Source organism: Triturus cristatus, chromosome 4_1, assembly GCF_964204655.1.
Source record: "Triturus cristatus chromosome 4_1, aTriCri1.1, whole genome shotgun sequence".
Classification (NCBI taxonomy): Eukaryota; Metazoa; Chordata; class Amphibia; order Caudata; family Salamandridae; genus Triturus; species Triturus cristatus.
In genome coordinates this window covers 527,265,051-527,280,813 of record NC_140585.1, presented here as the reverse complement: position 1 = coordinate 527,280,813, position 15,763 = coordinate 527,265,051, and the positions used below count along the sequence as shown (strand labels likewise).

At 42.9% G+C, this 15,763-nt stretch overlaps 1 protein-coding gene across 7 annotated transcripts in view; it reads right to left on the bottom strand.

Annotated features, from left to right (window-relative positions):
• The window catches only part of STK38L (serine/threonine kinase 38 like), a 492,424-nt gene that overhangs the window by 287,817 nt on the left and 188,844 nt on the right, over positions 1-15,763 (bottom strand). For all 7 annotated transcript variants that reach the window (XM_085652796.1, XM_085652799.1, XM_085652802.1 and 4 more), the window contains one exon: positions 2,951-3,002. In XM_085652796.1, the coding sequence (XP_085508922.1) occupies positions 2,951-3,002 (52 nt within the window). The remainder of the gene's footprint in view (positions 1-2,950; positions 3,003-15,763) is intronic.

Sequence of the window (15,763 nt, the reverse complement as noted above, 5' to 3'; positions counted from 1 at the left end):
ATAACTATGGCGCCGGTCGACGAATCCTCGCGAAATGTTCAAAACTAATGGGGCGCTACGCTCCACTCCTACCCTGAAAGTCTCGGGGGGATTCGTCAAGGGGGGTCTGAGAAAAAAGGGGGGTCCCAAAACGCGTTTTTCCCATGCATTTTTCCATAGGACCTTTAGACACAGCTACAGCCCGAACGGCTGAACAGAGTTAATTGAAATTTGGCAGAGAGGTAGTCTACAGGTCAAGGAAGTGCCTTTTGTAGGTCTGGTGTAAATCTGTTCAGTAGTTCCTGAGAAAATAGCATTTAAATCAATATATATATCTGTGGCAGCTTACGGTGCGCTTACCGTGCGCTTACTGTAAGCTTATCGTATGCGTACGGTGCCGTGCGCGAGCGCGATTCTGATTGGCTGTTAGATCTTAGTAAACATTCGAATCGGTCGAAACCAGGAAGCGGCGGCCGCCATTTTCTCTCTCGCACTGTGACGGGGGGAGGAAAAACAAAGGCTAAAAACATGTAAAGGGGCTGTTTAGACAGCTCCTAACCACCTAGCCTTGATTAAGGTGTCCCAAAGGAACCCCCAAGGCAAAAAACTCAATTTTATTTTTTTTCGAAAAAACGCTGATTACGCTTACCGTACGCGTACGGTAAAAAAACAATATAAAAAAAAAATTATCCACACTTTCCCCACCCCGTGTGCAAAAGGTGCCCGCAATGCACCTTTTGTGCATGGCAATTTTTTTTTTATGTGGAACATGTAAAAGATTACCTTTCACAACGAAGCGCCTAATATGTCCTCCATGTGCGGACGGTGCGCGAAGCGCATCGTGCGTACATGGCCTATACAGTGTAACGTGGGCAACGAACTGCGTTAAGTGGGCGCGCACGCCACAAATGGCGTAAAGTAACTTAGCATTTAAAAAAAACGTACAAATTCACTGAAAAAACCATAGGTTTCACACACGTTATAGTTAGGAATTAGCATTTAAAAAACCTTGCAAATTCACTGAAAAAACCATAGGTTTCACACATGTTATAGTTAGCTGGACATTTTACTGATAAAAAACCAATGAAATTCCCCCGTTATAGTTACTGTAGGCAACTATAACTCACGCGACCGTAATCCTCTGCTGATGACATATGTGTCTTTATGAAAAAAAAATATTTGTAATATATGTATAGCTAAAATTTAATGGAAGAAGACATGGGCAAATAAGTGTCTAAATACAGTATTAGCATCAGCAGAGGATTACGGTCGCGTGAGTTATAGTTGCCTACAGTAACTATAACGGGGGAATTTCATTGGTTTTTTATCAGTAAAATGTCCAGCTAACTATAACATGTGTGAAACCTATGGTTTTTTCAGTGAATATATATATATACACACACACACACACACACACACACACACACACACACACACACACACACACATATATTTATTTCTTACATCCATAATTTACATAGGGAAACATGCTCCACATTGATTCACACTCTACCACATTTCTGTTCGCAGACAAGACCTTACAGAAAAGTTCCATCTATAGCTTCCCTCAGAAGCCATCGGAATCAAGGCAAACGAATAAGGCAACATCGTGAGAGGTGACAATCATTTATTTATAGAAAGGATTTATAAGAGAAATTTAGATAAAGAGGGCAGCTCAGTATGTTTCAGGAATCCTGGTCAGAGAGCACAACATTTAAATAAAGACAAAGTGTCACCATGAAGCATGGTAGAACTGTGGTAGACTTGATCTTCCTAAAAAGAGCCCAGAACGGTTTTGCTAAATAGGAGTTGGTATGCTTAAGCTGACAATTTCCTTTCATTGTCTTCCATCTACAAAGAAGATATGGACAGTTTTGGTAACAATATTGCCCTATAGAATTTTTGAAACACTTTGATGAATTCCTACTACACAGACTTAGCTTGGATCCCCTCTTGGGTGATTTTTTCTCTATAAAAATCTATATAACAGAGCATTTAGGGTACCATTTAAAAATGTTGAATTAAAAAAAAAAGTCCAACCCATAGGTAGTCTTTTCTTAGATTTGGAGAAAATGTGTTCTCTCCATTAGTGTTCCAGGATACCCCACAAGCACAGATATTCAGTGCTCATGTATATTAATGAACATCTCTTAATTGAAAAAGCCTTCGACAAAGGATAGTCAATCATTCCCTGCGAACCAACAAGCAGAGAGAGAACAAATAGAATGTACCTTTCATGACTAAAACTACATTTGGTCTTTGATAAAGGGTACATGGAGTTGCCAATAAACTAAGGAGTTTTTTGTACCCCAGGTGCTGTTATTCCTGGACAAATAAAACAAGTCAGAAGGCGGGAAATATGTCTATAATAAGGCAGTCATAAAAAATGCTCATTAAGGGGCAGATTAGGATGGCGGGTGTACATGCTGGGACCGGCTGCCAATGGTGCGGCGGTCCCGCACCGGCAATTAGGATGCCACCGCCACCGTGGCATCCCGCATACATTGCATTGTGGCGGGCGGTGCTGGAAGCAGCACCCGCCACAATGCGATATATGCATGTCGCGCATTTGCATGCACAACGTGGCAGGCACCGTGTGGTGCCTGCCACCTTGTGCATGCAAATGCAGGGGGGTACCATAGGTACCCACCATGTGCACCCCCCAACACCATGGGGGCCCTACTGCTGTGCTTTTCCGCCCGGTAGGCAATCGGGCGGATTGTCTACCGGCAGACGGTCTTCCCGTCCGCCGGGGTCCCCCCCTGCCATCGTAATGGGGGGGGAGGGGGAGTGATGCAGGCGGTGACTTTTGGCGGGCGGATCGCCATCGCCATATGGGCGGTTACGATCCCCCGCTATACTAATCACCCCCTAAGTGTTTATAAAATAACAGTACTGATGGGAAAGAATACTGAAAGCTACAATAGACATAATGGTCTGCAACGACCAGTCAAACAAAACAGCAACTTACCTCTTCATCTGCAAGACCCTCTTCTTCCATAGCAAGCTCCAACTTCTTTTGTCTAGGTGCAAGAGATATAAAAGTAAAAATAATTAGCTTTCATGTTCATGATGACACTCTCTGGCATCAAAAACAATCCTGTATGTAAGCCACAAACTAGACATCTACTCGTATACCGACAAGTTAAAATGGAAACTCAAGTGCAAAACACCGTCCTCTTTAACCAACAGCAAAACAGTCTACATCACAACATAAAAAGAGTAAGCAACAAGAGAAAAGCGACAAATTCTTCCACCTTTTCAGGTCTTTTTCAAATACATTCCCTAGTTCATTGGTTTGTTTTGACTTTGAGCATCCAATTACTCTATTCCTAAATATCCTCCTCAATCATTAAGTCTTTAAAAAAAAAAACCTCTTCAGCCACAAACCCACATTTTGTTTCTCATCCTAAACTCTAGTACCGCTCCATGATACATTACACTTTTTGCAAATTGTAGTTGAAAATAATGGGTCACTTACTTTAGCTTGCACTTTGCCATAAAACTAGGCAAATGCATTTTAGGAGATATTGAACTTTAAAGAAATTTGGCATGACCCTGTTATTATCGTACAACCTATTATTCTCCTGCTAGGCTCGTTTACTTTCAACCTTATCCAATACTTAATCTGGTTTAGTTACTTTTTTGGCATTCTTTTCAACAGTTAAAATGGGTTCATCCCTTTAACACTGTATGGAAGAATCTTCCCTGTCCACAACAGTTCCTAAACTCACCCTTCAAGTCACGCCATTGCTACTGCAAATTTAGTACTTTATTTTAATAAACAATTGTATTCCTCCCCATGCCCATTGCTCTAAGGTTCGTACAAAGTTGTGGTCAGCTGAAATCATAAAAAGAAGAGGACTATTGTAAAGAAATATGAAGAATCTAGCATTTAAGACTCCCCCAAATGAATGCTAGACGAGGTTGAGGTGAGGTTCAAGTTGTTAACTGCATCATCAGCAACACTTACGACAACCAAAGACTCACTGATCAGTAATTGTACACTGTACTCCTAAAACTGCATGCCTTTAAAAGATAGTAGTGGTAATAAATGGACACCCAACCTCATTCTGGCCTCACAACTAGCACCTCCAGAGTAACACTCGTTTCAGTCTTGTCAGCACAAGAACCACAAGCAATTCTGCTTTATCCTTAAGAGACCATCTGTTTGGATGCACAGTACTCTAGAATGTCAGACAGGCTGTGTGCCAGAGAATGCTTGGTGGGCAAGGGTTACTTTTATTTATGCCCAATTTTGGAAGAGCGTTGAGTATAAAGGGGGTAGCCCATACATTTTACCTGACCTGGGTCAATAAATACAGTAGATAACATAGGGTCATGGTAGCGTACTTTTTTTAAGCAAAAATAATTGTAGCAAAACGCAAAACATTAATTTATCTGGTGCAAATCCAAATTCTTTAATTTAAGAAAGAAGGGAAGGAATCCCTATTGTAATTTTATTGAACGCATTAACATTCAAAGACAATGCTGTTATTCAATATAATTTAAATACAGTATGCAGCAGTGCTCTCAGTGTAGAAGAGGAAAAAATGAGGGAGGCAGGGGTTAAGCGGTAACGTGGAGGTAAGGGACAGGGAAAAGGTTTTGGTGACATAAGTGCATCAACATTTCCTGGTATGATTCTTTTCCAGCCTCAGTGAGGTCAAATGTTCCATAAGATACAAATGACTAATAGACAATAAATTATTCCTAAATAATGTCGCTGGAGTTTGTGTGATATGTGTTTGTCGACGTTTCGACCCCTATAGGCAGGACTGGTTGTTGTCCTTGCAGTTGGGTCTTCTTCAGGACTGAGAGGAGCACCTAAGGAATAATTTGAGAATATCGATGTGAGGACAAATACTCTGTAGTAGTGTTTGCTACTAGATGGGTAAGGTTTAGAGAATACCTACTATGTTTCGAAAGACGGGAGACCTCCGCCATGTGTATTGGGATGTGGGATTGGTGAGGCTCCTACGAGAAAGGGGGGGGGGGGGGGGGGAGAGGGAGAAAGGGGGTCACATATGTGCTGGTCAGCAAATACCAGCAACAAGAGCGTTAATGTCAAAGGAGAGCATGAGATCACTTACTCATGTCCTAGGAATGCAGCATGAATGGCTTGCAGACGTGGGAACAAATCGCATGAATTCTAGAATAATAAAAGAGAACGGGGGGTTCTCAATAGTCATAGTCGGGAAAGGAAAATGAGGAGTTACAAAAAACAGACAAATCAAGTGGACTTAGAGCATTAATGTCAAACATGATGAGTGGCGCCACTAAAGGTGCGCCCAAAGAATGAGTAAAGACGGTGTGATGAAAGGTATATTTAAAATAGTGGGGGGCCAGTGAGGCTCGGAGGACCTGGGGTGAGGAATGCACGCATGGAGACGCCAATGTGATGGTGAAGAAAGCTGAAGCTACCAGGGCGGGTGGCTCGGTGAAAGAGGGAGAACCCCATCGTGTTCGCGGGGTGCGCGATCGAACACTGAATTAGAAGGGGATAGAACTAAACACACAGGTGGGCACTCAAATGTGTGGGCAGAGTAGAGTCCGCGATCTAGGCGAGAAAGCCAAGGAGATGATGCCAGCCAAAAGCTGTAGGGGCTACGCGTGCAATCAGGCACTAATGGATTGAGAGCGATAGCATTGGAACAAGAATTGATGTAGGCATACGACTGTGCGTTCAGGCATATAGTATTCAAAATGGTGCGACCTGGGCGCTAGATGGAGAATTCAGTGGGAAAACAGACAGGGGTTCCGTGGGAGGTGAGCGGCAGGTAGAGAAATCAAAAATCAGAAAAGCAACCAAGCCCGCTGTGCCAATTAACGTACACTCGACCAAGATAGCTGGATAGATCGTGAGGGAAAAAGGGGCTGACTGCTTACCTTGGTAGATCGGCTCAGAGCTCGACGAGACACACGAGCCGTCACAGAGTGCCTAAATATGTGATCGGCCTGGTGGGCGTGTCCAATGACGCGCTAAAGGGGAGCGTCATCAGGACATGGGAAGGGACAGAACATATCCCAGGGTTTCAGCAGGGAGTGTGTAAAAAATCCCCAAAAGAAATTGCTGGAAGGGAGGGATCGGGTCTAATGTCTTGGATAGTTCTGCATTGAGGTCCTAGTGGATGTGAGGTGATACAACCGAGTTGCATAGAAGGAGCTGGGAAGTAGTGTTACGCATCATGGTGTAATAGGAGATAACAGTAATGAATAAGGGGATGTCTCATATGTACCTGGTGGGCTTATGGTGATGAAGATAGATAATCTGACTAAAAATCTTGCAATACAATGAGTCAAAACAATCACAAGCTAGTTTTAGAAGTTGTTGTAAATGACAACATATTGCACTAATGTAATGCAGAAGAATAAATAAATGGATCGTCATCGTGTTAGAATAATAAAATCTCAACGGATCTACTCGGTGGAAAATACATGACGAATAGTACATCCATATTATCAGACAATACACTATATTGGATCAAAAACAATCAATGTGTACTGTTGAATTATAGAGGTTGGTACACACCTCTATAACCGCATGCTTCAGGGGTGTACGGGATGACCCCTAAGTAGATCTAGGTGTGTGGTTATAGGGTGAACACATAGGCGGTGGATGTATTTATCAGTTCATGAAGGGGCTAGTGAGCGACAAAATTGTGAGTATACCCTAGTCAGTTACAAGGCCTGCAAGCTGAGCATTAGTAACGTCTAGTTCATTTAATCCATTGTTCACAGTGTCTAATAGGTACATCATTTTGCACTCTCTGGTATGGAGGATAGGTCCAATGTCACCACCCCTTGGTCCTAAGGATACCTTTTCAAGGACAAGCCATTTGATAGAGTCCGGTGGGTGTGCGTGTGTTTTGAAATGTTCCACCAAAGGTGCACCTGGGGTGTTGCACCGAATCCTGCTGCAATGTTGCAATATGCGGTTCTTAACTCTTTGTCTGGTTTGACCCACGTATAGTAGATTACATGGGCATAGGATAGCATAAATGACATCACATGAATTACAGTTGGTGTGCGCTTTGAGTTTTATATCGTGGTGTTTGTATATGAAGGACTTTGTCTCAATCACCATCTTACAAGCTTTACAATGTGTGCATTTAAAATGGCCCATTGTTTGTGGTAGATTACACATAGTCTGGATGGTTGGACTTGGTGGTGTGTCGAGAAGTGAGCGGACAACATGGTCACGGACATTTTTTCGCTTTCTTAAACGCATGCATTGGTGGTGCCTGAATGTCTAAGTCATCTGAGAAGTTTCCAGTGTCCATTGATTATTTTCCTGAACTCATTACTTCGTGTGCAGTATGTTGTGACACATATCATTCTGTTGTTGATAGATTTTTCTTTTGGCATCAGCAGTGTTTCTCCGTTTTGATACCACGCTCTTTTTCTTGCTCTTTTGACGAGTCTTCTGGGATATCCTCTTTCCATTTGTCGGTTAATGAGGTCGTCTGACTCGCAAAAGTAGTCATCCTTCAATGTACAGTTCCTTCGAATCCGAAGGAACTGGCCAAATGGGAGGTTATCTCAGAGGCTTCTGTTGTGGTGACTACTGTATCTTAACAAGGAGTTCCTCTCCATTGGCTTCCTATACAATGTGGTATATAGGTGGTTATTCAATGTTTTAATCGTGACATCAAGGAAGTCAATTGTGTGTCTGTCATAGTGGATGGTAAACTTAATGTCTGTGGAACAGGTGTTTAACCACTCGAAGAAATGTTTAAGTTGAGTCTCGTCTCCAGACCAGATCAGTAGAATGTCATCTATGTATCTTTGCCATCGTGTGATGTTGGCCTGGTATGGGTTGCTGTTGGAGAAGATGTATTGGTCCTCAAAGTTATCCATATAGAGGATGGCTAAATCCGGGGCGAAGGCTGCTCCCATCGCCACTCCTTTAGTCTGGATGTAGAAATTGTTTTGGAAAGTGAAGAAGTTGTCCATCATGGCCACTTCCAGGAGGCTCACAATGAATTCTGTGGGTACATTAGATGGTTGCGGTCTACAGCACTTGCTGTTGAGGTATACTGGTATAAAGTGATACAATGTCTAGGGTCGCCAGCAGTTGTGATTCCGGATTAAAATCCATTCCCTCAACAAGGTTTATGACTTGCATGGTGTCACGAAGGTATGTCTTGGTCATTTCAGCCAGAGGTTTCAAGAAGAAATCGACATATTTGCAAAATGGTTCAAGAAGTGAACTACAGCCTGATATGATGGGTCTCCCAGGTGGTTTTGCTAAATTTTTATGTACCTTCGGTAACGTATCTATGGTGGGGAGGCGTGGTTGGGTATTAGATATTTGAATTCATGTTCTGAGGGAAAACCTGCCTCTTTACCACCCGCTGTTATCTGTTGGATCCGTTTTCTCACTTCCTTTGTCGGGTGGAGGGTCTGTAGCTGATACCATCTCGTAGTTGTGAATGGATTTCATCTTTGTAATCACTGGTATTCTGGATCGCGATCGCGCTACCCTTGTCCGCAGGTTTGATGACAATAGACTTGTTGTCTTTGAGAGTTTTCAGGGCTTCGCTTTCTCCTCTGGTTGTGGTGTGTTTAACATATGTCTTGATCTCACATGACTTAAGGATGTCACGAGTGACAACACTTTCAAAAGTGAGAATTTTGTGTGACATGTGACTAGGCGGCATGAACGTCAAGGGTGGTCTCATTACGGTACATGAGGTAGGTGGTGATGAGGTGGAGTCTTTGTAGAAATGACGTAACCGTACTTTACGGAAAAAACGGTGAAGCTCTGTCTTGATATTGAAGCGGTTGGGAAGTGAAGTGGGTACAAAGGAGAGGCCCTTTGTCAAGATGCTGGTCTCATTCTCTGATAGGGTGGGTGATAATAAGTTGATAATGGGACTGTTGTCACTCGTTACCATCTGTAGGTTCGCCGTCTGATGTTGATCTTGCCGTGGTTCTCCTGTTGGAACCTGACCTGTTTGGTGTTCAGTCTCTGTGGTCGCCCGGAGTCCCATGTTTGTTGGTGTTGGCCACGTCGTGATGGTCTGCGCCAGTTGGAGCCTCTTCCCCTGGGGGGTCTCCACTGGGTGTCTTCTAAAAAAGGAGAGGAATTTCCAGGGTGGTATTGGCCTTGGGGTGGTTGGTACCATTAGTCTTGTTGTTGGTATCCGGTGCTGGGTCCGGCTTGTTCACCGTCACTTCCTGAACTGTATGATGAATCAGAAAAATTTGTGAAGCGTCTGTTTCCTCTGTATCCACCTCGGTCTCCGTAAAAGAAACGGCCTTGCGTATCCTGTTTATAATAGTTCTCTTGGAGGTAGGGGTAAGTGGTTTTCTTATCGTAAAGATGCACGTCTTTAGATAGTTTGTCAAGTTTTTTGGTTTGGGTGTTTATTTCAAATTCTTTGATGGCCTTCTCAAGTCTTTCCAGTGCTTCTTTCACGTTGAGTGCGGAATCACCGTTGATCTCCAACTTCAGATCATAGATTTCTTTGATCAATTTCTCCACTTGTTCCAATGCCGTTTCGATTCCAAGCACCATCCAATGGCGTGAACAGTTGTTTGCAACGTAGCTGAAGCCCTCTTTGAATTTGGGATGATCTACGAAAATAACTGGTTCATTACGGACCTGGAGTCCTGTTGGTATGGTATTAGATTAGAGATATTTTGTGAGGAGGTGGCCGTGGAGTCTGGTGTGTATCAGTTTCTTTTCAAGGCGCTCCAATTTGGTGATTTTCTCATTCAAAGAAAAGTCTATATTAGGCACCACCAATGCATGCGTTTATGAAAGCGAAACATTTATTTTATTTATTTATTTTATTTAAAATACTTCTAGAGCGCAACATACACCTTGCGGTTTCTTGGCGCTGGGGAGATCGGCAACTGAGGGGGAAATACCCGGGAGAGGTGAGGGGAATTTTGAGGGAGTTTAAGTGAGGAAAGCCTGGCTGAAGAGGAACGTTTTCAGATCTCTACGAAAGGGGAGATACTGAGTGGCAGAGCGGAGATGGTCAGGGAGTGAATTCCAGAAGGTTGGAGCCAGGGTGGAGAAATTAGCCCCGCCCCACTTTTTGCGAGTGAAGCGAGGGATCTGAAGGAGGGACTTGGAGGAAGACCGAAGTTCTCTTACGGGTACATAAGACTTGATTAGTGAGGAAATGAAGACGGGGGCAGTGCCCTGGCGGGCCTGGAAGACCATGCAGCCGATCTTGAATAGGGCCCGCTCCTTTAAAAATGTCTGACCATGTTGTCCGTTCACATCTCAACACACCACCAAGTCCAACCATCCAGACTATGTGGAATCTACCACAAACAATGGGCCATTTTAAATGCACACATTGTAAGGCTTGTAAGATGGTGATTGCGACCAAGTCCTTCGTATACAAACACCACGATATAAAACTCAAAGCGCACACCAACTGTAATTCATGTGATGTCATTTATGCTATCCTATGCCCATGTAATCTACTATACGTGGGTCAAACCAGACAAAGAGTTAAGAACCGCATATTGCAACATTGCAGCAGGATGCGGTGCAACACCCCAGGTGCACCTTTGGTGGAACATTTCAAAACACACGCACACCCACCGGACTCTATCAAATGGCTTGTCCTTGAAAAGGTATCCTTAGGACCAAGGGGTGGTGACATTGGACCTATCCTCAATACTAGAGAGTGCAAAATGATGTACCTACTAGACACGGTGAACAATGGATTAAATGAACTAGACGTTACTAATGCTCAGCTTGCAGGCCTTGTAACTGACTAGGGTATACTCACAATTTTGTCGCTCACTAGCCCCTTCATGAACTGATAAATATATCCACCGCCTATGTGTTTACCCTATAACCACACACCTAGATCTACTTAGGGGTCATCCCGTACACCCCTGAAGTATGCGGTTACAGAGGTGTGTACCAACCTCTATTATTCAAAAGTACACATTATGATTGTTTTTGATCCAATATAGTGTATTGTCTGATAATATGGATGTACTATTCGTCATGTATTTTCCACCGAGTAGATCCGTTGAGATTTTATTATTTTAACACGATGACGATCCATTTATGTATTCTTCTGCATTACATTACTGCAATATGTTGTCATTTACAACAACTTCTAAAACTATCTTGTGATTGTTTTGACTCATTGTATTGCAACGTTTTTAGTCAGATTATCTATCTTCATCACCATACCCCACCAGGTACATATGAGACATCCCCTTATTCATTACTGTTATCTCCTATTACACCATGATGCGTAACACTACTTCCCAGCTCCTTCTATGCAACTCGGTTGTATCACCTCACATCCACTAGGACCTCAATGCAGAGCTATCCAAGCCTTTAGACCCGATCCCTCCCTTCCAGCAATGTTTTTGGGGGATTTTTTACACACTCCCTGCTGAAACCCTAGGACATGTTCTGTCCCTTCCCATGTCCTGATGACGCTCCCCGTTAGCGCGTCATTGGACACACCCACCAGGCCGATCACATATCTAGGCACTCTGTGACCGCTCATGTGTCTCATCGAGCTCTCAGACGATCTACCAAGGTAAGCCGTCAGCCCCTTTTTCCCTCACGATCTATCCAGCTGTCTTAGTCGAGTCTACGTTAATTGGCAAAGCGGGCTTGGTTGCTTTTCTGATTTTTGATTTCTCTACCTGCCGCTCACCTCCCACGGAACCCCTGTCTGTTTTCCCACTGAATTCTCCATCTAGCGCCCAGTTCGCACAGTTTTGAATCCTATATGCCTGAACGCACAGTCGTATGCCTACATCAATCCTTGTTCCAATGCGATCGCTCTCAATCCATTAGTGCCTGATTGCACGCGTAGCCCCTACGGCTTTTGGCTGGCATCATCTACTAGAGCGCGGACTCTACTCTGCCCACACATTTGAGTGCCCACCAGTTTGTTTAGTTCCATCCCCTTCTCATTCAGTGTTCGATCGCGCACCCTGCGAACACGATGGGGTTCTCCCTCTTTCACCGAGCCACCCGCCCTGGCAGCTTCAGCTTTCTTCACCATCGCATTGGCTTCGCCATGCGTGTATTCCTCATCCCAGGTCCTCCGAGCCTCACTGGCCCCCACTATTTTAAATATACCTTTCGTCACACCGTCTTTACTCATTCTTTGCGCACCTATAGTGGCGCCACTCATCATGTTTGACATTAATGCTCTAAGTCCACTTGATTTGTCTGTTTTTTTGTAATTCCTCATTTTCCTTTCCCGACTAGGACAAATGACAACCCCCCGTTCTCTTTTATTATTCTAGAATTCATGCGATTTGTTCCCACGACTGTAAGCCATTCATGCTGCATTCCTAGGACATGAGTAAGTGATATCATGGTCTCCTTTGACATTAACGCTTTTGTTGCTGGTATTTGCTGACCAGCACATATGTGACCCCCTTTTTCCCTCCCCCTCCCTTTTCTCGTAGGGGCCTCACCAAGCCCACATCCCAATACACACGGTGGAGGTCTCCCGCCTTTCGAAACATAGTAGGTATTCTCTAAACCTTACCCATCTAGTAGCAAACACTACTCCAGACTATTTGTCCTCACATCGATATTCTCAAATTATTCCTCAGGTGCTCCTCTCACTCCTGAAGAAGACCCCACTGCAATTACAACAACCAGTCCTGCCTATAGGGGTCGAAACGTCGACAAACACATATCACACAAACTCCAGCGACATTATTTAGGAATAATTGATTGTCTATTAGAGTCATGTGTATCTTATGGAACATTTGACCTCACTGAGGCTGGAAAAGAATAATTCCAGGAAATGTTGATGCACTTATGTCACTAAAACGGTTTCCCTGTCCCTTACCTCCACGTTACCACTTAACCCCTACCTCCCTCATTTTTTCCTCTTCCACACAGAGCACTGCAGCATACTGTATTTAAATTATATTGATTAACAGTATTGTCTGTGAATGTTAATGCTTTCAATGCAATTACAATAGGGATTCCTTCCCTTCTTTCTTAAATTAAAGAATTTGGATTTGCACCAGATAAATTAATGTTTTGCGTTTTGCTACTATTAATTACTTTTGCTTAAAAAAAGTACGCTACCACGACCTTATGTTATATACTGCAATTTTGGAAGAGCAGCATTTCTTATGGCAAACTCTACCTCATATGAGCATTTCAGAGAGCATATATCAATCCATAATGAAGTACCCATGATTCGGGTTCAAGATCTCTAGATTTCCACAAAGAGTAGCTGCGTCTCGATAAGCAGACATAAGCCTTTAATTATATAGCCTTTTACTATATTTTGAGAACATGACATCTCCCATAATCCTAATATTCCAGGTTTAGTATTTGCTTTCGGCTTCACCTCTAGTATTTTGTTTAAACATGTATGAATTTCATCCCAGAACTTGTTAGTTTGAGGGAGGGCTGCCATTTGTCCACACCCTCTCAGGCAGACAGACTGACAGAATTTTCCGATCTTTATACCCTAAGTGGGGTAAATTAGGCATGATATTCTAAATCTTCAAGTTCTCCCAAATCTGTCACCCATTTGGCCCTCAATATGTATGGGTTTCCCCAGGCAATAATAATCCAGTCAATCACAAAGAAGGGGTGTTTAAGGAGTTTTATCGACCTGTAATTGTAAACTCACATATAGGAAACCCTTTGGTTTAAACAAATCAACTGTAGCAGAAAGCGACCTAGCTTCACATAAAAGGAGGATATCCCTTCAAAAGGACGAATTCTCTCACCCACCAGAGGTGGCATGCTTTATCACTGGAAACCTCCTTGTCACGGTATGAGCTACAACCCCCTCACAGAGAGAGGAGCTCAGAGATGTTTTTGTATGTAAGAAAGGTATTGTAAATGCCACAATGATGAGCTAGATGTGATGAGGGCAGCGGAGTCTGTCATACATATTAAGCAATTTACCAGGTCACTTTCAGACGAATATCGCTTTAAAAAAACTCTGCCACCTTAACAAATGTTGTGTCAAGGCGGTCTTTTTAATGTACTGTCTGACAAGCAACTGTTTTTTCATAAAAACATCTGGCGCTACCTGCTTGGTTTTCTTTAGAAGAGCTGACATGTCCACCAGCCTGGCAATGAACACACTGTCCTATTTGAGCACTGACATGTCCATATGTATGGTTACAAAACTCTATTGCTTTGAGAACCTCCTTGCGCACAAAACAGTATTGTGTAACAGAAGTAGGCACGTTCACATGCTTTAAACTCAAATTAGAGTGGAATAGGCTGGGTGTTCGGACATGTAGGCAAGCCATTATCGCGGCCCTGAACCCCGAAAATACAGATTTAAACCTGGGTTTAATAATTTTTATTCAGCAAGCATATCGTAATTTTATGCAAAAGAGGCCTTGCTAATAAAATTTTAGGGAAGATGAAATGAAATGATTATCATGCTCTGCAATCTGATAGGTCAACTCATCAAATTGTATTTCAAAAAACACTGCCTTGTCTTTAATATGTATGTTGTATTTTTATAGTCAGCGTAACAAAACAAAACAAAAATGTCTGAACAGTTGTGTTCATTATTTTTTAAACATCTGCTATTATCCAAATGTCATTGAATCAGGTGGTTCAGGCTGTAGAAGATCTCTACTTTTATTATGGTTACTGAACTGCTGCTTGCTTTTTTTTTATTTTAAAACAGTTGGTTTTTAATGTGAATTTTGTAATTTCTTTTAAAGATATCTGTGTTCTATCTAAATAAAGATTATTACTTACTTACATGCTTTAATTAGTGCTTTTCACATTCCTTTCCGTCAGGATCAGTGGGTAGTACCATTTCTCCTTCCAGCCTTATTTTTGACTACTTCACAATGACACTGGGGATAGGACTAGTTAATTTATCGAAAATGCCAATAATCTCTAGTGTAGGGTGCTTAGCAGCCCACATCTATCTGGCCATCAAAGGGCAGTGGTCCCACTGTCCCTTTCCTGCTCTGTTACATACAATCTCATCATTTTACAGGGCATAGACCATCCTATTGCACTCACTAGTTAAGTGCTACTTACTTTTTAGCGTAGAATACCTAGCAGCCCCTTGGGTGTTGTGTTTTGTTCTATAAATTTTTTGTTCCTTTGCAATACTGTACTTCCTATGATTCTTTATAGGACAGAGAGCCCCTTGAGCCACATGTCGGGGTGAGTGGAGGCACATTCCCCGACTTTAGCGGGTAAGCCCTCTTAATTCACAAGGCCAGCACTTAGTCTAACCTTCCATAAACATGTGTTTTGCTGTGAACATTTCTAATATACTCTGAATATACTATATATGAAGTGGATGGAAGTGGCACGGCGAGCCCTCTCCGACTCACAGTTTGTTAGTGAGGGGTTTGTGGTCCATACCGTGACCAAGCATCACGGTACGAGGAGGTTCCCAATGATGAAGCATGCCACCTCTGGTGGGAGAAGGAATTTGTCCTTTACAAGGAATATCCCTCTTATGTTTAGCCAGGTCGCTTTCTGCTACTGTCTATTTGTTTAGACCCGAGGGTTTCCTATATGTGTTAGGCAACAATAATCTAGGCCTATAAGTTACAAAGACTGCCTTCCGAGCCAGTTGCTCTGACAGGATTCTGTGCTCCAGCAGGGCACCATCTATTATTTGGGATTCTGTATGTATTTGCAAGGCGTGTCCGAGTTAGAATATCTCTATATTCTTTAGGCTGAACTTCTCCAAGAGCTGTGCAAAGGATTTCAGTCCGCCGGATCTTAAAATATCTCTTCTCTCCCCGAGAAGAGATCCCTGCAAGGTACTACCTGCAAAAGCATGTCTTAGTTCGCCTAGATCCTTTC